The 22101-nt window shown below is 33.0% G+C and overlaps 2 protein-coding genes and 1 pseudogene across 4 annotated transcripts; 1 reads left to right on the forward strand and 2 right to left on the reverse strand.

Annotated features, from left to right (window-relative positions):
• LOC120124279 (NAC domain-containing protein 75-like) lies at window positions 1-3780 on the reverse strand. Of its 3 annotated transcripts, none has more exons than XM_039142979.1 (6): window positions 3384-3780; window positions 3109-3286; window positions 2425-3002; window positions 2011-2301; window positions 1368-1475; window positions 1-293 (listed from the first exon to the last, which is right to left on the reverse strand). In XM_039142979.1, exons 1-6 carry the CDS (start codon window positions 3504-3506, stop codon window positions 204-206), a joined length of 1368 nt encoding a protein of 455 aa, XP_038998910.1. In that variant the 5' UTR covers window positions 3507-3780; the 3' UTR covers window positions 1-203. The 3 variants fall into 3 exon arrangements, with proteins under 3 accessions (XP_038998910.1, XP_038998909.1, XP_038998908.1); XM_039142978.1 differs by having other exon boundaries at window positions 1368-1493; XM_039142977.1 differs by having other exon boundaries at window positions 1368-1496.
• Window positions 3781-13911: 10131 nt separating this feature from the next.
• On the forward strand, window positions 13912-18461 carry LOC120124278 (annotated as a pseudogene).
• Window positions 18462-18575: 114 nt separating this feature from the next.
• LOC120124228 (glutathione hydrolase 3-like) lies at window positions 18576-21465 on the reverse strand. Its single transcript, XM_039142938.1, has 7 exons — window positions 21345-21465; window positions 20574-20905; window positions 19830-20348; window positions 19503-19738; window positions 19160-19424; window positions 18937-19074; window positions 18576-18857 (listed from the first exon to the last, which is right to left on the reverse strand). The coding sequence occupies exons 1-7, from the start codon at window positions 21463-21465 to the stop codon at window positions 18591-18593; spliced, it is 1878 nt and encodes a 625-aa protein (XP_038998869.1). The 3' UTR covers window positions 18576-18590.
• Between the last annotated feature and the right edge of the window lie 636 nt (window positions 21466-22101).

The raw sequence follows: 22101 nt of genomic DNA on the forward strand, positions 1-22101 counted from the left end.
AGTTATATAAACCAGGTCCCTCTGGTCCTCCCCCATTAGAATAAAAAAAAAGAGAGGAAAAAAACTATAGTAATAGATGGTTTGTTTTTCCTTTGGCCTTTCTCCATGAAAAGAACTTGACCAGAGCTAGGCTTCAAGTATACTAATAATGATGTCTGTAAGGAATTTTCTTTGTTTTGTCATTAATTTTTCCTTTTTTGCTTCTACCCATGATGATCCTGGTTGTCAGGGTCAGGCCAGAATGAAGAGTACTTCAACCATTCAGCTTCATGTGGGTTTGTAATGGATGATTCCTGTTCCAAAACAAACAACAACAAAACCCCATGTTCACGCAATGAAAAACACAACTTATAATTAGGGTTTTAACCAAAACACAACTAAATGAAGAAGCTGCCTTCTTTTGTCTTCTCTCCAACTACAACAATCAAATGGTTTGTTGGTGTATCTATATTAGGCTACATATATGATAATAGGGTTTCCAGGCATGTTTTTATCATTCTTCCTTTCCCATGAACCCAACCAAAAGAATGTTATTCACTGACTAGCTGTTTTTCTTTGCTTTTTGGAACCTTTTCTTTTTAATATGACGCTTTAAAAATAGCTTCAAAGTGGGGTAATTTCCAGGATTTCACAGCAACTTGTAAAGCAACATGTATTCAAATGAAAACCAAAGGTGGTGTAGGGAAAGTAGTATAGGTTCTTTAGTTTTCCAATTACTTTTTCTTTTTGTCCTAAAGAGAAATATAAAAGTATTTCATGGAGTACAATTTTCAGGGATTTGGCTTCATTTCAAGGATTTCATAGTTTCACATTCTAATATATTTGATTATGAGAGTGATAGAAGTATGTTTGATCAATTTTGGCTTATTTCATCATTTGCCCCCAAAAATATACTTATTTTTTCATTTTGGTGCAAGAGTTTAACAGTTTTTTATAAGACTGTGTCGAGTATCATGTTCTTTAGTGACTAACTTTTTTGAGAGATTTTGAACATAGTGATAGTTTAAATGGCAAGATGGATAAAAGAAGTGTCAAGGTATCAAAAGTAGAAAACGGGTATTTTTTAGGGGCGGAATCGTGAATTAAACCATTTTGAAAAGGCTATGCACTCTCTTCGACAGCACTTTATTGTAGTATGATATCTACGTGCATTTCTTCACAGGATGCTGAATGCCATGCTAAATCTCTGATGGAATAAAAGAAGAAAGAGGTAGAAGAGAAAAAGAAAAGAACTCTGGTTTCTCTCTCTTTTTCAAATATATATAATCTTCACTTACTTTTTTCTTTCTTTAGTCCATTGCTTAGTTGGTAATTATATGAGAAAGACAAGGCTCATAGGTTTCAGGATCAAAAAAGTTCCAACTCACTTCTTTATTATCTGATGATGAAGTGCAACCCATTATCAGTTCCTCCAAGCCTGATGCAGACCTTCCTCCCAGTTTATAATGCTGCTGTTGTTGTTGATGCTGCTGCTGCTGTTGTTGTTGTTGCTGCTGCTGCAGTTTATTCATTTCAACAATGGATCATGACAATAAGGATTAAAAAAAGTAAAAAGAAGATAAAGAAGAAGAAAAAGAAAGACAGTTCATTGTTCCCAATTTAGTTGACAATAAAAAGTAAGCATGGCTACATTGAGTCTGCCACATTTACTACTACATTATCACCCACCAAAATCCCAGAGTTTCAGTTTCATGGTGGAACTGCATGCATCCCCATATATTCATTTATAATTTGACCTTAAAAAGTGCTTTAGCTTAATGAGTACCGTAATTAAATATGAAAATGTTGAATACATACGAAAAACACTGTGTCATGTTGTTCCTACTGAGTACATAGAGATTATATATATCAGAAAACTAGTTTTTTATTTTTTCAAAAGAAAGTACCACTCAAAGTTGTAATCACAGTGAATTATGTATAAACAATGTGAGCTTGTTTAAACTACTGATCGAATGGATGTTAATTGATTTGATATAAAATGTGCTATATATAGAGAGAGAGAGAGATTACCTGGAAATTTTCGTTTTGAAGCATTATTCTGGAGACATGGTAGGAATCATCGTCGAGAATGATGGAGGTGTGGTGGAGGGGAGGTGGTGAGATAATGGTGGCGATGGGATGCGACGGGCTACTAATATGGAAGGCGGTCGTAGCCATGTGGTGATGCGTGTGCTGTTGTTGGTGTAGACGTTGCTGATGATGATCCTGAACCATATGATGTGGCCGGAGATGCTCCGGTATATCTTGACAAGGGCCTTGAGTCGGGGCTTCCCTTGCCGCCGATGCTTCTCCGATCCCCACCTGGAACATACACCTCGAAAGAAAAGCCCAGTTGGATAAATTGCATAAAATTACAAGGCACGTATGTCAATGTCAATTTATGCTTTTATTTCGTGTTGGTTGATGAATGTACAAAAATGTTACCTCGTCGAAGCTTTTTGTAAATGGGGTGAAAACGAAATGGTCGTTCTTTAATTGTTGGATATCCATGGCAGAACCAACGGCGTAACTCGATAAAGCAGCGGTGACACCGGCAGTAGAACCGGCCACTTCATCTCTAAGAGGGATTACTTCCTTTGATGAAGAACAGCTCCCGGGATCATTGGCAACCGCATTGGTTGCTTCGACTGTCGTCGTCGTCGTTGCTGTTCGATCCGACCAGTTGCACTGCCTCGGTTGAGTCTGATAAAATATCTTGGACACAACGAGCTCTCCTTCTTTCTCTTCTTCGTCCTGACCCAGATGGTATTGGTGCATCACCCAACTCGTCTTCTCGGGTTTCCGGTTCTTGCCGAAATTGGTGTAGAGAACCAGGATCTTCTTGCACCCTTTCTGCTTGCCGTTCACCATCACCGGCCTCGTCTTGCCGGTTTTATGCCACCTCGTTTCTCCGCCCTGTAAGTCGCATTCCGTTTGAATTTTCCTCCGTTTTCGTGTCCCGGTGGTGTAGGCCTTTGATGGTCTGTGGAAGAAATGACTGCTCAATCCATCTGTGCTGACTCCTACAAGAAATTTAATCAAACCAAATCCAAAAGAAATCAAAGTTAGGTTCACTTAGGTGCAACAAACTTTAATAAAAAAATGCATATATATATTATTCTGAGCTACCTGGGAGTTTCTCAGGATGGGTATAACAAATACCATCTTCTCCTTCAATGGTGGGGATGAATTCATCGATCAAAGGGTGAGATTTCATGTCTTTGGCTTCGACTTTAGCTTCAAGGTGTTCTATCAGTTCTTGGTCTGTGGGATCGAATTTAACTCCAGCTGGTAAACCTAACCAGTCCTGCAAATTTTCATATCAATCAAAAGTTTCAACTAAAGCGAAAAAAAGAAAACAAAAACTAAAGATAAAAAAGAAGGCTTTAACAAAAAATTCTTACCGGCTTCCCTTCGAGCTTGTGACCGCAACCAGGGCAGTGCTTGGATCCGCACAGCTGATGCTCCTCGAGCTTCGCATCGATGAGATCGGAGCCGCTGACGGAGCCCAGGTTACTCTTGTTCATCTTCTTCCTCTACTTTCCTCCCACTTACCTTCTCTATAACATAAACCATAAGCGCCTCTTCGAAAAAAACACCAAAAACCAATCAAGCAACAGGGAATTTCAAGCAAAACCCAGATGAGAACTATGGATCAAGAGAAGAAACTGTCGCTCAACACCAGAATTCGATTACTTTAACTGAAGCAAAGAAGGGAAAAGATTTTAATGATATTCTTCTTGCTCTAAAGCTCAAAAACCCGACCAGTAAAGCATGGAAAAAGAGAAAACGGTCTTGAGTGTTGTTACTTAAGGGCACACACTCAAAAGCATGGCAAGATGCCAACCCCTATCTGTATCTATATACTTCAAATATACGTAAATACTTCCTTTTATATACTTAAAATATACCCCAAAAAGAAACTTTTTTTCATTTACATATATATAATATTTGATGATATGATGATAGACGTGGCAGTGAAAAAGCTTTGAGTAAGGAAGACGATATGTATATATACGGGGAAATTTACGGTTCTTTTTGTTCATAATATATATATATATATATAGGTGATTAATTAACAGATTAGGGAGGGAGAGAGAGAGAGATGATGAAATAAGGGTTTTAATAAAAAGGGAAAAGAGAGGATGAGAAGAGAGCTCACATGGGTTTTGAGATGGAGTGGTTATGATTGTTCTTTTCGCCATTGATGGTGTGGCTTGCAGATAGAGAAAGGAAGAGAAACAAGGAGAGAAGAATTACGGCGATGCTTGATATGCAAGGCAAATGAGCAGTTTGTACTCGATGGACCACCACTAACACCTCAAAATCTATATAATAAAATCATATACTATACAGATACATAGATATTAGTTATTCATGTAAATATATAGAAGAAGAAGAAAAACGTGTGTATACTACTTGTCTTTGTTATTTTTAGGTTGCTTTGATTTGTTTTTAGGGTAAATTATGAATTTAGTATCTAAACTATCGGTTTTAGTTCATTTTAGTATCTAAACTTTTAAAACGTTTAAAAATATACCTATTGTTTAGTTTCTGTTTCATTTTAGTACTCCGTTCACAATTTAACACTAAGTTTTAGAAAAAAAAAGTAAAAATTTAGGTACTAAAATGGACCAAAACGGATAATTTAGATACTAAATGGGTTAAGTTTTTAATGATGAGTACTAAAATAAAACAAAAACTGATTGTTAAGTGAGATTTTAAAAAAATTCAAAGTTTACATACTAAAATAAATCAAAACTGATCATTTAGGTATTAAATGCATAATTTACCCTTGTTTTTATTGGGTGGGCTTCTTTAGCCCTTCGCCTACATCCAGTACTTCTGTTGTTGATAATTGTTTTCAAAAATGATTTATTGTGTATTTTTCTTAGAATTCCTTAATAAAATTTCTATTGCTTTTGATAAAAAAAAATGCAAAATAGAATAAATACGTTATTTATATAAAAATAAATAGAAAATTATTTATTATTAAAAATACGTGACAATTTCTTGTTCACATGTCTTGCACTTCCTTTTCTTCTTCTTTATTTCATAATGAAAATAATTATTTTTAAAAATAACATATTTTAATGAAAGTGCGCAATATAGATTGTATTTTTCAAAAGTAGGGGATTAAATTTCAAAAGTACGAAGAGGATAGGAGTGGCGGGATAATTATACCCTCTTTTAAGCGGTAAGGGAATGTTACAATAGGGGTGTGTTTGGTTGGGAGAATGTGAGATTCTCATGAGAATGAAATCCACATTCCCCCGTTTGGTTGGCTGAGAATGTCATTTACGGTAATCTTACATTATCAATAGTGAATTTTTTGGGGTATATTACCGGGAATGTCATTACCTCCCTTTCCTTAGGTATTGTTGGATTACCGGCGTTTTGGACTAAAATACCCTTAAATTTTTTTCTTTCAAAAATATCCTTATTCTGTTATTGAATAGTAAAAATTCTACGAAGGTTAAATTACAAATTTATCTTTAAACTATTTTAGATTTACAAAAAAAATCTATAATTAAAATTATATATGAAGTTCAGGAGTTAAAATAAAATTTTACCCTTTCATTAAACCTTTTTTATATTTTTTAATTTTGTAAAAAAAATATATATAAATTTTATGAATTTAAATTTTTAAAGAAAATATATAAATATTTTTCAACTTGTTAAAAAAAATAAATATATAATAAGAACAATTTGATCAAATATACATTCTAATAATCTTTTATTCCTTTAACCAAACACGATAATTTTACATTCCTGCTGAACCAACTAAACACAAAATACAACATTCTCAGTAATTCTATCCCCTGATAATCTTTTTTTCCCACTCGTAATCTTACATTCCGTGAACCAAACGCACCTAATAGTATTATACACACAGAGGGGATGAAAGTGGAACAATTATGTGGCCCAAATTCGTAGATCTCTGTTGGAAAAGTATTCTGATCCAATCAGATCAGACGACGGTCAAGGCTCCACGTAATCATTCTAGTAAACATAAAAATAAAATGTAAACCGAGTGAATGATGAGGGACCCTAAATATGTTTGCAAAACAAATAGGTAGCCAGATTGATTGCGTCTTTGACTGCTTTTTTTTAATTATTTTTTAATTATTATTTAACGTATTACCGTGAAATTTCTACCGTAGGCGATTTTAATATAATTCCATGATTAATATTCTAATAAATAATAGATCGGATAATCTAGAATTGATACCGTAGAGGTAAATGAGATTTTTTTAATTCAGTTTGTTTTATTTACAATATCAGAATATAAACATGTAACATTGTTTAAAGAATTTAATGTAGACCAACTTATTATTGGTATTTCGTCACCATCATTTAGTAACTTTAAAATAATGTTTCATTAATTAATATTTAAATAAAGAGTAATCTATTTTCAAAAGAAAGTAAAGAGTAAAATGTCTCTTTAGTCATTAAACTTTTGTTTGCATATTGATTTAGTCACTAAATTTAAAAAGCTTCAATTTTAGCACTAGACTTTTGATATTGATTTCTTTGATGAATCATTAAATAGTTAATGATACGATGATGTGCTCATTTCTATCATGTTTTTCTATATATAAAAAAATATATTTGATCATAATTATCGGTCAGTCGTCACTAGTCATTGATTATCATTTTCAATAAGATCAACATCAAAAAGTTCATATTTTTAGTATTTCACTCCTCATATTCTCCTCTGATTAATTTTTCACAAAAATAACTAAAAATTAACGAAAATCTATCTATATATTTGATGTTCTAAAGCATCGATCTCCTTAAAGGATGATCTAGTGAAGCTAACTTTCGAGATATATTGTTTGTATTCCCAAAAGAATGCTTCTCAACCTTAATTTTTTTTTTGTACTACCATTTAAATTCTCTCAAATTCGAGAAAGCCTCCAAACCTAAAAAAAAATGATTTTGTGTGTGTATAATTTAGTGGATTTTAAAGAGGTCTTAATAAAATTTAAATTGACAAAGTAGTAGAAGACAATAAGACGAGTTTATCGACATCTAGAGTGACCACAAAAGAAGTTAGAGAATTAAAATTTTCGAATAAAACTAAAATCGAAGAAAATTTCATAATTTTCATAAAAATATGATGAAATATAATAAAAAATGTTATTTTTTACTTCTGAATAAATACAAAACTATCATATCATCTCGATATTAATGATTTAATGGTCCAGTAACAAAAAAAAAATTAACATCAAAAGTTTAATGCTAAAATGAAAGAGTTTTAAAACTTAGTGACTAAATAGATACATAGATTAAAATTCATCGATTAATATGATAGTTTTTATTTAAATAAATAATTAAGGACACGTGATTGCTCTTTTGATTGGTCATTATCCAATATCTATATAAATATATCTTTTATAATAGAAAATAATTTCTAAAAATACATAATAAATAAATAAATAGAATTAAAATGACTGATTTTCAAGGGGAAAAGTGTGGATGTTGGTGCTATATGATTAATTAATTAATTAAGGTGATAATGTATAGAAAATAGCAATGTAATGCAATTTAATTAATTAATTAATTAATTCTGGTTGACATTCTTATATGCCCATGTCCCACTTTCAATTTACCTTTTGACAATACACACGTAAGAGAATCCATCCATCTTTTAAATTCAGAGACTTTGAAATTGAGTTGCAACTAGGGATAGCATAGGTCGGGTTTTTAGTCTATCCGACCCGACCTAAAAATTAGAGAGCCTTCACCTTAGACTTAACCCTATCAAAATAAGGTTTCACTCAATCCGACCCGAATATATGTTATAGAAACCCGATCCAAACCGACCTGAAATAATAAAAAAATATTTTTATTCAATAAAAACAGTGATTTGATTGGAAAAAAATTATATATAGAGGGATATTATTGTAATTATCCCTAAATATATAGGATAAAATTATTTATTTTTCCAGGTATATTTTTTTTCACCATAAATCCGAACCTGACCCGAACATAAAAAAAAGACCCGACCCGAACCCGATTTATTTTTATAAAAACCCGATCGGGTTGGATCAGAACCCATCGGGTTCGGGTCACATGTCCATCCCTAGTTGCAACTTCCTTTTTCTTTGTTTATCTTATCCCACATTTATCAATCGGGCACTGCTTATTAAAAGTGGACCATTCAAGCAACATTGGCATAGTCACGATATATTGATTTGGGCCGCCTTGTGTAGCTGCTGTTCTTAGTATAAGCCGGTATTGTCACATATTATGGTGGCCCATGAAAAATGTTAACTTCAAAACTTGATTTTTTTTTATATTTATTACTCTTATTTATTTTAAAATTTTCTTTATATTTATTTACATATAAATTTATGTTATTAATATATATTATATTTAAAAATATTTTTGAATCCATGATTAAGTAGATTTCCTCTATCGCGGAATCTCTCACCTATTGATTCAACTCATTCGACTATTGTCTACATTTCTTAAGGGGCATGACCGGAGCTAGAAAAAACAGTTTTAGCTGGTCAAATTTAGAAATTATATGAAAAAAAAATATTAAATAGAAAATTTGAATTTTAAATTTTTTATCATTAAATCATTTTTAGAATATGAGATCAATTTTCTTTAAAGGATGCCAATTTTTTTCTAAATAGAAAATTGAATTTTAAAATTTATTTTTAGAGTAAACTATAATTATAATTAATTACATATACACTTATAAAAAATATTTAAAAGTAGTTTAAAAATATTTTTTTGATGACATTACATGATATGTAGACCTATCACATTAATAAAAAACGTTGACCATTTGTTAACCAACGATTTTATCCACCTAGAAAACATTTTACTCCCAAATATAATAAATGATCCAAAAGTAACACTCAACGAGGTAAGGGTGTGCAAAAATATTCGATTCGAATAATCCGGTCCATTTATTTTTTGAATAATATTAATATTAAAGTGTTGTTTATATTTAATATGAATTCTTTTAAAAATGAAGTGTATCGCCAATCAATTAAATTCGGATTATGTCATAGCTTTCTAGGAAATTTTATTTTAAGGTGATTATATATGTTTTATTATTATTTATGTATAATTCAATATAATAGATATTTTTGTAAAATGATAAGTATATTAGCTATGGAAAATTTTTAAAATAAATATATTAAATCAAAATGTACATTTATATATAATTCAGTATAATTATATATAATTTATATATACTCTTAATTTATGAAATAATTTATATATAGTCTAATATAATAAATGGAATTAATTCTAGATAAAATAAATAATATATTCGGATCAGATATTCAGATATTCAAATTTTCGGATCAAATTCAGATCGTTATTTTAATTATCTAAAATTTCAAATATCCTAATTTTCGAATCCATATCCGAATTTACAAACCCTACCCCTTAATACATATTGATTCAGCTAATACTCGGGAGTTGTTTGAAAAAATATTATTATTATTTTTATTATTATTATTATATTACCACCAAATATCAAATAGACGTGTGCATTTATACTGTTTTTTTTTTTTTTGGCTAATGTTGCTTATGTTTTTGGGTTAGGGGCCATTATACCCAGAAGATCACATCACATGTAGAAGAAGATGATTGATGAACGGGAAATGCTCACGTGCCCGGGAAATGCTCACGTGCGGCGTTAAATAATAAAATCAGTAAAAAAGATTGAAAATATTATTAAACGCTATTGATTTTATTATTATTAGGTGTTTTGATCGGATTTGATAAAAATTATCAAAAATATTATTAGGCGTTACCGATTTTATTATTGTTGGGTACTTTTATCGAAAATATTAAAAAAATAATGTTTTAAGTAAAAATAATAATATTTTTAATTATTTTTTTACTGATTTTATTATTTAAATAATAATAAAATCAATAATTTATTTTTTAAGTGTATATTAAGATACCTTACTATAGAACTTCCCTTATTGAACTTGATGGAAGAATGGCTTACCTTTATTTACAGACGGTGAATTTTAAGCCAAAGCTCGTCATCTTGCTCAAAATTGAAAACTTGCAAAAGCATGCGAACGGTGATTAAGTGAATTTTTTTATATACTTATAAGTTTTTCATGGATTAATATCTTAATAATTTGTTAATACTTTGATATAAAATTAATTATTTTTTTATTGTTAAAGAGTAAAGACATAAATTTGGCTGAGCGACATCTGTCAACTAATCTAAGCTAAACTGCCAGATTTTTCTCGCAGAAGTCACAGTGTTTGCACGTGCCAGCGTCAACACCGAAAACGGCATAAAGAGAAAACAAATGGCTCATCACCGTCAGGTGACTTTGTAAAACGGTGGATCCAAACGCTGGTTTTTCCCCCGGGTTCTTTTACCAAAATATCACATTAAAAATAAATATCTGAATATTTTTTATTAAGTAGAATAAATATTAATTTTTTATAATATATCGGTCGTAAAATAATAATTGAATAAAATTGTAGATACTTATTTTGATAAAATATAATATTAGATATATAGAGTAAAAAAGAAGAAGTGTAATTAGTACATTTATTGTTCAGGTAAATTTTAAAATAATTATGTTTAGTTAATTCTGAATATGATATCTTTATGTTGACTTAGTATATCATGTAAAGTAAAAAAGTGTAATTAATTAAATATATCTTTATATTATATGACATACTAAAAATATTAAAAAAGACCGAAGAAAAATATAGTACTAATGATTTTTTATTTAGATTTTAAATATAGTAATGTTTTGTAAATCACATCTTTATTAGTTAGATGTCTCCTTATGATTCTTCCAGAATCTAAATAACTATTTAATCATATAATTAAAATATGTACAATAAGAATAATTAATTTAAATTAAATCTAAGAAATATATAAGATTGATATAATAAAAATAATTATTTTAATAATAATATTTCAATAAAAAAATACACCCATTTAAATTATGCATGAATGTAGATTCCGATAGAACTGTCACATGAAATGCCACTATATGTATTTTTTTCTATGTTTTTATTTTGTTTTTAAATTTATAATGCATTCCTTTTATATTTTTTTATTATTGAATTTTAGCATTTTCTCTTTGTATTATACATAAATAATAGATTTAGGTGGTGTTTGTTTTTACAGAGGTAAAAGGTCTGCAGGCATCTGCAGCAGAAGAAGGACCAAAAGTCTGCAGTCTGCAAGAAGAAGACTGTTTGTTTTTTAACGTATGCAGACTGCTAAAATAAACTGAAATATAAATAAACTGTTTTTTTTAAACTATACTCAAATAACCATTTTTGCTATTAATTTATTAAAAATTATAAAATGTCATTAAATTTAAAGAATTATTACAAAATTATCACTATAATGTTGTAATAAATTATAAAAGTTCGATAATATAATAATTATTTTTATAGTATTTAGATAAATTTATTAATAATTTTATAATCTTTTAATAAATTTAATAAGTATTTTATAATTTTTTAAACTTTATTGACGAAAATGATCATTTGTATATAACTCAACGATATCTAATATATTTTATTTGAAAAAAATATATTAAATAAATATTATACAAATTTTACTTTTATAATTTATTACAACATTATAGTGACTATTTTGTAATAATTCATTAATTTAATGAAATTTTATAATTTTTAAAAAATTAATAGTAAAAATGGTTCTTTGAAGAGGTTAGAAGAGTTTTGAAGACAAAAGTCTACGTCTGCGCCAAGAAGAGGACGTGCAGACGTTAGAAGAGCTTTTGTCTTCTAAAAACAAACGGTCTGCGAAGCCCAATGTCTGCGCGTGGTCTGCGCGGCGCAAACATAAGAGCTTTGAAGACCTTAAACAGTGAAAACAAACACCACCTTAGTCTATGCATTTTAGTTTGATTAATTTTAAATTTTATATGTTTAAATTTAAATATTTTAATCATGATACAAACAATATAAGAAAATATAATTAAATTACATAAATTTAAAATAATCAATTTAGAAAATATTTTTTTTAAATAATTTTGGTTACAATATATAGTAAAATTTCTATAAATTAATAATGATGGGATCTCATAATTTTATTAATTTAAAGAGGTATTAACTAATCAATAAATAAATAATTTATCGAGTATTAATTTATAAATGTTATACTCTAGAATATGTTTAAATTTTTTTATCTATCGACAACTAGGGGTGTTCATTTTTCGGTTTTAACCGAATTAACCGACCGAACCGAATTAATTTTGTCGGGAAAATGTTAATGTTTTCCCCAATATTTGGTTAACGATTAATTTGGTTCGAAATCAGTTAATTAATCGAATTAACCGAAATTATTAAATATTAAATATATATTATATATATTAAACACATATTTTAAGCTTAAACCCATTAATAATTAAGACCCAATTATTTTTTAACCACACTACACTCATTAAATTATTAATATCTAATTAAATTTTAACCTAAATTAAATAAATACTTCTATTATATTTAATTTAATTTAAGTAGAAAATTATTAATAAAAAATCAGTTAATTCGATTAACCAACTGAAATAGCCGAATTTTATTCGATTCGATTAATGGTAATTCAATTTTATTAGTGACCATTTTAACTATTTGAACAACCCTATCGATAACACACAAATGTAAGTGTTTAAATCTAAAAATTTTGCAGAAAATAATACTGTATTTAACTAATAAAATCATTTAATAGGTTTTTAAATCAATTCTTAAAAGTACAAACGGGGAAGGGAGGTGGAGCTTCAATTTTGTGCCATCCCATTACAGACTATTAATCACAATGCAATGGCTTCTAAATTCGGGAAATTATCACGCAACATTAATATACGATTAAGGAAATAAGTTATTGGTTTAGTTATTTTTTTAATAAAATCAATAAAAAATTATCAGAAACATTATTAGTTCTACCGGTTTTGTTATTATTGGGTGCTTGGCCAGTTTTGTTAACATATCCGGTAAATCGCTACCTAAAACATTATTTTTTTCTACTAATTTTGTTATTATTGGACACTTTACTGGAAATATTAAAAAATATTAATGGTTTAGATAAAAATAATAATATTAAATAATAATAAAATTGATTACGTCTTTTATTAAGCATATATTAAGACTATAGTACCATATAACTTCCCGCTAAATTCTAGATGGATCCCAGTCCTGAAAGAAACTCATCTCACGCCCTCCCGTGAAGCCCGCGTCTGCACGACTGCTACTATTTCTTTTCTTTATATAACATGACATGTCACTTAAAAATATAACATCGTATATAAAATTAATATTGTATCACGTGATTAATCAATTCTAACCAAAGTAATTGTTTTATTATATTTTCTAATTATAATCTTTTACTTATTTTGAAAATATTAAATTATAATTTTTTACTTATTTTCGTCGTCCGAATCTTCTATTTTACTTTTACGGGAAGGGAAAAAGGATTCTGGAAAATTGAATGGTAAACAGAGAATAGTCGTTAACAGCCGACGGAACTAGACAGGTGCCGGTCATGGTGCGGAAAGGGGGGAAAATGAAAGCCAGGAACCCCAGGGTCTTGCAAATCTGACCACACAACTTGAGGTTTTCAATGAAACATTCACAATTCAGCCATTATCATACCTAGCTGGTTAACAAATATAGCGTGTTCGTTGTCAAAAAGTAAACTAAGATTTAAAAGAGATGCCGAATTTCCAATGGACGTAATTTTGACAAACATGTGGTGTGCAATGATTTGTATTGGATTGGATTCTGTAAAATAATAGCTTTAGCTACAGAAGAATCTTCATCCAATGTGCGTAATCACACCCGGTATTGAATTGACCCAAAAAACTGAAAAAAACGTTTTTTTTATACTTAAAAAAAAAAACAAAGTCCAACCTTCATTTTCATTGCTGTGTACAGTGAGCTTCCAACTTGGGATAGGAATCCGAAAAGGAAAAGGAAGCCGAAACCGTACGATTAACATCCCTTCTCTCTTTTTCTCGGCGTCAAAAACCACCCGTTAAATCAAGGAGAGGGGCGAAACCCGGGGTTTTTTTCTTCTTCTTGCAATGAATTTCCCTTCTTCTGCTATATAAAGGTCATCTTTGACGAAGCAAAACCTCGTCCAGTTTTTCCTTTTCCTAGTCAAACATTTACTTCTCCTATAAAAATGGGTTTTTCTTTCGTTCCCAATAACTCGTTCCCATGTCCCGTTGAATGAATTCCCGTCTCTCCCGTTCTTCCACGTCATCTTTGCCTTCTCCTTTGAAATCACAACAATAGCAATCAGATTAAGTTTAAATCGCGCTTTTCGCTGCCATCCAGTTCGGGTATCTTTAATTGGAGAAAGTTCAGTTTGGTTAATCTCGGTTATCGTTATACTAGCGTTGTCGTTCGAGTACTAGCGGTAGTTCCGGTTGTTTGAAGATCGATTGTTTGACTTCTCCGACGATGGCTTCCTCCGCTTCGCCTGAGACTGCTAAGACTAAGATCATCACCGGTCCCGGTGGTTATGTTCTGGAAGATGTTCCTCACTTGTCAGATTACATCCCTGATCTGCCTGTACGTATATGATTTATTTGTTGCTAATAAATTGGATTGCAAAAGTAAAAGGAAACCATCTTTTCAAAAGCTCGATTTCCCAATATCACTCCTTTTTTTTTTTGAAACAGATTACAGTTTTAGATTCCATCTTTATATTCATCTCTCCTTATGGTAAATTGATACCAATCCGTTGCAAGACAATCCGGCATACACAGTTTTCGATTACAGATTACAGTATCTTTATATTCATCTTAATAAATTAGTTAAACAATAATTTCTGAAAATTTTAAATCTGATTCCCTTTCACATTTGCCATATGGAAGGTTTATACCAATCCGTTGCAAGACAATCCAGCGTACTCGGTTGTTAAGTAAGCCCCATTCCTCAACACTTTTCCTTTTACTATTAAATTTGTATTAATTGGATCAATTTCCCTGTTTCACCAGGCAATATTTTGTCCATGTAGATGACACCGTTCCTCAAAAGGTTAGCCCTACATTTCTTTATTTTCCTTGAGTACTTGCATCTCACATGTATGTATATATATATAGGAAGAAACTAAAAAAAGTTAAGAGTATACACTAATTGGGTATGTACTTTAACATAGTTTTAAGATGTTTTTTATTGTATTTATAGATTGTTGTTCACAAGGATAGTCCCAGAGGAGTGCATTTCCGACGAGCTGGACCACGTCAAAAGGTATGCGTTTAGCATTATGTACCTTGTGAAGAAATGTGGAATGATGGGACCCTAAATTGTGTTTTTACTCTAATCTGTTGGGTTTTGGTGGTTTCCTAGGTATATTTTCACCCTGATGATGTCCATGCCTGTATTGTAACGTGTGGTGGCCTTTGCCCTGGACTCAACACCGTGATTAGAGAGATCGTGTGTGGCTTGTACCACATGTATGGTGTCAAGAAAGTTCTGGGGATAGATGTAAGTGATCGGCCTTGAGTTTGTTCCTTATGGAGTTGCACCTTTTCATTTCCCTCACAAATGATAAATAAGTTAGAAAAGTTGTTCTTGAACCATTAAGGTGGTTTCTGTCCTATCAAAAAAAAAATCCTATCAAAAATTAAGGTGGTTTCTGGCTTTACGTTGCTAATGATAGCAACCCATCTAAATGATGTAATGAATGCTTACTATATGGACTTCTTCATTAAATGTGTCAACCTACCAGTCTCATGCTGGTATGTTTACACTTGATTAGAAGATGTTTCAAAATAAATGTCTTCCATGATTGAATGAATTTGTGCATTAACAATTAATGAGTTTTGTGCATTTGCAGGGAGGATATAGGGGGTTTTATGCTAAAAATACTGTGCATTTAGATCCCAAGGTTGTCAATGATATCCACAAACGTGGTGGAACAATCCTTGGAACATCACGAGGTGGGCATGATACTGCAAAGATTGTTGACAGCATTCAGGATCGAGGAATTAATCAGGTCTGATAGAACTACTATGATTTTTGCGACTGTTTCCAATAAATTGAACTATGATTAGTTATTATGATCAAGACATACCAATCTAACTGACATATGAGTGTCTGTTATAACTTAGGTTTACATTATTGGTGGAGATGGAACTCAGAGAGGTGCATCTGCTATATTTGAGGTTATTATGTGATACGATTTACAAACCTTGATTTGCCATACGAGTGCATATGTATTAAAGAAAGTTTATTCCATACTTTACAGGAAGTTAGAAAGCGAGGTCTCAAAGTTTCAGTTGTTGGAATACCTAAAACCATTGACAATGATGTCCCGGTAATCCTTTTGGCTTGTATAGAATGTTGGTGAACCAGAAGCATGTTAGAAACTGCAAAGTATTTTATTTGGTTACCACATGGTCTTTTAATTTTGTTTCCTTTTCACACATGATAGGTTATTGACAAGTCCTTTGGCTTTGACACTGCTGTTGAGGAGGCTCAGCGCGCCATTAATGCTGCTCACGTTGAAGCTGAAAGTTTTGAGAACGGCATTGGTCTTGTGAAATTGATGGGTCGCTACAGTGGTAAGTTTTTTGTTTGGTGTCCCTTTAAAGTGGTCATCCTGAATTTGAAAAAGTATAAGAGTTAAAACTATCAAGTGGAAGCGTTTAATTATACTGGTTTAAGTTGCTTTTTTTCTTTTACTTATGTTTTTTTTCTGCAGATGAGTTTACTTTCCCTTGTATCATACTTTGTTTACTATAACCATGTTAGGTTTTTCCTCTCTTTTTTCCTTAATGCAATCTAACCCCAACTTATGTTCAGGTTTTATTGCAATGTATGCTACTCTTGCAAGCAGAGACGTGGATTGTTGCTTGATACCAGAGTCACCCTTTTATCTTGAAGGACCTGGTGGACTTTTTGAATACATTGAGAGCCGGCTTAAAGAAAATGGGCATATGGTTCTCGTGATAGCGGAGGGTGCAGGACAGGAGCTGCTTGCTGAATCAAATACACAGAAAGATGCTTCAGGAAACAAGCTTCTCCAGGATGTCGCGTTATGGGTATCACAGAGGATCAAGGTATGTCATATAGATTCGCCTTTGGAACAATTCACAGGCATGTAATGATGTATAATATGGAAGTTTTTTTATGTGACATTCATTGGCTTTTGCCTGTCATTTCCAGGACCACTTTTCAAAAGAAAGGAAGATGACCATAAATCTCAAATATATAGGTCAGTCAAATAAAAATTTATAAGATCTTTTTTGAAGATTTCATTTTTCAAGAGGAAAAGAAACCATAGATCTTTTTCAGTTGAAGTTGCTAATTAATGGCAGAAGTTACTGAACTTGTCTTCATCTTCTTGCAGATCCTACTTATATGATTCGTGCTATTCCAAGCAATGCATCTGACAATGTTTACTGCACGCTTCTTGCTCAAAGTGCTGTTCATGGAGCAATGGCTGGGTACACCGGATACACAAGTGGTCTTGTCAACGGCAGGCAGACATACATTCCTTTCTACGTGAGTTTGAAATGAAATAAAAAGCTTTAATTTGTAAATTTAGTCTAGAAAACCAATGTTTTTTATCGCATGCTTTTAATGCCATAGTAGTCAAAGATTATGTCATTTTAGTGCCCCTTTTGCAACATTGAACCTTTCTGGTTATCTGCATGCATCACTTCTCATGGTGGTCAGTTAATTTTGTCTTTTTTCCCAATGTTCAGGTTCTAGTATTCCTTGTAACCCTTGCATTCAGTTCTTCAGGTTTATAGACCTATGCTCCTCCCAGAGAATTTGCCTTGATACATGTATGCACACACAAGGGCGGGGATAGAATTATATATATCATAAACGAACCCATGGCTTGATGTTTATTTTTCCTTTCCCGGGTGGTAGATGAATTCATCACTGTCGACAGTAATTTTCTTCCTGCTGCTGTCTGAGTATATGTAGTCTCATTCAAAGACCTTATTTGCATCGTATTCTGTTGCAATTCTTGTCTCTGTTTCCCCATTTCAAGAAGTGTCAAACCGAAAGTTGAAATTTTCGAGTTGTTTATTTATAAGTAATCTTGTTTACCTTCATGGCTAAACTGATAACATGAGAAATTTGGGATGATAACTTGTGTGCAGCGGATTACCGAGAAACAGAACCAGGTTGTGATTACAGATAGGATGTGGGCAAGGCTTCTTTCTTCAACGAATCAACCAAGCTTTTTGCACCCCAAAGATATCATCGAAGACAAGCTCGATGAAGAACCCGCAACTCCATTGTTGGATAATGGAAACTGTAGCCCCAGTTGCACTTGATAGTTTACCAATGCTCGTTTTCACCAGAGTTTGTAATAAGCAAATTAGCCGGCTGCCTAGTGTTATTCCATAAGTCCTGAAATGATTTTGTCGTGTACTATTCAGCATGTTGATTTTTGGGTTTCCAACTTGAATTTTTATCAACTTATGTTGTGGTCTTGGACATACCTGCCTGAATATTTTATTTAAATTAACGGGTGTTGTTTAGTATACATCTAAACATTAAGAATGAAATGAGAACCAAGTCATTGTCTGCAACATGCAAGGGCATGGTCATTTAATTTTTCTTCAGTTGCATAGTGCTTCTAGAACTGATGCTTAGCAAGTTATTCAAAGGGCAGCAGACTTGCCATCTTTTCTAGGGTCACTAACAGCGGTTAATTTTCCACGAAATATGTTCGGATCTTCTCCGAATTTACGACCCGTGTCTATCGGTTCTTGGAGTGTTTGTACAACGAACTGAACAACAGCTCCACCTGACATGGGCTGCAGCTGATGCCCCTTGTCTCCGAGGAACACCTTTGTCTCCTCTGCAAGCTCGATGTGATCACCATTGATGCAAGTCAAGTTTTCATAGGAAACTACATTTGGTATTAGCTGCGGAAAACCGATATGAAGCTCGTTGAATGCCCTTTCAAATACAACTATTATATCTATGTATTCAATCGAATCGTACCTTGTGGTAGATCCTTGGATGTTGAACTGCAGCTAAGGGTTGCATCCCCGAGTCGAAATGATTTAGAAAAACCTGGGCTACCGCTGGTATTATTTTCATTCCACCACTGCCACCAATGACTCCTGCCAGCTGATTATCCTGCCGAAAGAGGTGTTCGGGTAAGTTAAACCGATAAGACATGTAGATTTTTCAGCTGCACGATCGTACAAGGAAGCTTTGAAACCTTGGTAATAATAAGTGGTGCCATGGAAGATAGAGGTCTCTTGTTTGGTCTAATGAAATTTGCCGGAGCAGGAGGGAGCATGTCTGGGGAGATCTCTGTTGGTGCTGAGAAATCACCCATCCCATTGTTAATGAGAATCCCAGTGGAAGGCGATAGCACTCCAGCTCCGAAAGGGAAATTTACAGTGGTGGTCATCGACACGGCATTGCGATCTGCGTCCACAACGCAGAAATGGCTAGTTCCGTGGTCTCTAAGTTGACTCCATCTGGTAACAAAAAGGATTACAAAGCTCAGAAACTTCATCGAAGCGAATCAAAAGGGTTTGCTTGTATACCATACATACCTGTACATATAATAGCTTGCAGGGAAAGTTGTGTTGTCAACTATCTTCTCCTGGATTTGCTTTGCATAAGAAACAGAAAGCATTTCGGATACATATTTGGTTACGTTAACAAAATCAGGGTCACCCAAGTTCATTCTTTCGGCAAACATGTGTTTCGAAGCTTCAATCAGGCGATGCATTCGGAGATCGCCCTTTGCAGCATTGGCACTTCCATAGCTGTCCAAGATGTTCATAACCTGTTTCATGTCAACATGTTTAGAAGCCTTAAAGTCCCAATGCTACTATGATCTAAGGAACGGAATATGAATATATCATAAATTTACGCACCAGAGCCAGTCCAAGCGTTCCGGTCGAAGGCGGTGGCATTCCATATATAGTGTAATTCATCACATTTGCAAAAATTGCATCTGTAATTTCAACCTTGTAATTCCTTAAATCCTCCTTTGTCAAAATCCCACCACCCTGCCTCACATCTTCGACCAATTTTTCTCCGACGGTTCCATTATATAAGGCCCCCGGTCCTTGTTCTGCCAGTTCCTCAAGGCTGTGGGCTAGCTCTACTCTCTGGCACTTTTCACCTGCTCGTAACAACTTCCCCTCCGGTGCAAACATTTGCCTTAAGCCAGGATCATTCATGATCCTCTGCGCATACGAAGCAAGGTTTAATCCGAGATATGGTCCGACGGAAAATCCGTCTTTAGCTAGTTTTATTGCAGGCTCAAATAGTGTCTTCCAATCTAGTCGACCATATCTCGACCAAGCTTCATGAAGGCCAGCGATCTCACCAGGAACTCCCATCGACAATGCACCATGGTACTTGGCTCTCGTATCATTCGCATACATGTTCTGCAGGTTAACAATTACTAAAATGTTAGCAGACAATTTCAAGACAAAAACTACAATCATTACGGTTTTCGTGGCTCGACTAGTTCGATTTAGGAGTTCAGACAGAGAATCTACCATACAGATACATAAGCATGTGTGAAGCGATAATTTCTTGCAACCAAAGATTCGACCAATGATAGATAACTTGTCTTAGAAGAAATGCAGGTGAAACAGAGAATTCTGAACCTGCGAAGCAGCTAAGGGGGCGGTTTCTCTCGAATCAAAGGCTTGGACTTGTGAAGTCAATGAAGACCTAACAACCATGAAAGCTCCACCTCCAATCCCACTAGACATTGGGTTGACAACTCCGATGCACAACGCCGTTGCCACCGCAGCATCCACCGCATGTCCACCTTTCTTGAGCATAAGCACACCGGCTTCGGAACATCGACCGTCATCAGCAGCAACAACGCCGTGCTCCGACTCAACGCTGTCGGGGCCACGAACTCCAACCCTTTCATTGTTTTTGCTTCCTCCATTATAACTAAAGTCGTCTTCAAATATTATTAGGCCTGCGACTGAAACATACACCAAATCCCAGCATCAAACACAGCAAACATGGAAGTTCTCGTATGTGCTAAAGACAATAATCATATGATATCAGGTCACAAAACCGACCAGGTTCAAAAGGTTGTAATAAAACAAATTTGGTTATAACAAAAATCTTTGCAGTCAATTTAAGAAATGGAAATGTATATTACCAGAAACCAATTCAACTCTCCATTGACAAACACAAGACATGACATGCCTGTATTTAAAAAGATCAAAAATAAAACTTTTGGGGTATTATTTATAAACATTTCCATTGCAGAGAAATAACAGAAAGTCGTTGGATTTGATGAAATGGATGAAACCAGAAAAAGAAAACATACAGGCAAAACCAGTGTCTGGTGGGAAACATTTAAAAGCAAGATACAAACCAAGACAAGCAGAGTCAAGAAAAAGAAAAGAACAGACTTGAAAAGGTTGCACAGACAAGAAAGAACCAGAGAGCTGTACTCCCATGGTTGTTTCTGTTATTGTTCTTCTGATTTGGCACCGAATCTAAAAGAGGAACTTCCATGTTATGTCTCCCCATTGTCGTTTGTTTTTCAAGGAAAAAAAAAAAGAGAGAATTTTTGTAGTAGGTGAGGGAGTGGTGACTTCATTTTGAGTTTAAATTATGAAAATATAACGCACAAAATAAGAAAGAAAGTAAAGCGGGGTAAGCAAGTGAGTTGGCTTGCCTTTCCTGGAGTGGGGACACTGGATACTGGATGGGACCACTCTTTTCCTATGAATGATTAAAGGCAAAAAGGCATTATAGGTCACTATCCTTTTGAAACAAAACTAATATAACCTTCATATTATTTGTTTCTCTTAATGTGACCCTCCAACTTAGAAAACAAATCCAATGTAATCTTTGATCAACATTTTTCATCATTGACCGTTACAGTATTAATTTGTTAGTTCACGGTGCTGATATGACGATCAATTTGCATGTTTGAGTTACCAATTTAACCTATCTACTATGTCATCTGTCACCCTGAACTGTCATGATAGCACCGTGGACTACACATTAGCACCGTAAGCTTCCACGTCAGCTCAACAACGAAAAAACACTAATTGGCTTTATTCTCTAAATTGAAGAGTCACATTGAAAGAAAAAATAATATAAATGTCACAATAATTTTTTTCCAAAAGTACAAAAATTACCTTTTTACCGTAATTAAAA

This window comes from Hibiscus syriacus, unplaced genomic scaffold (genome assembly GCF_006381635.1).
Source record: "Hibiscus syriacus cultivar Baekdansim isolate YM2019G1 unplaced genomic scaffold, ASM638163v2 tig00110415_pilon, whole genome shotgun sequence".
Taxonomy (NCBI): Eukaryota; Viridiplantae; Streptophyta; class Magnoliopsida; order Malvales; family Malvaceae; genus Hibiscus; species Hibiscus syriacus.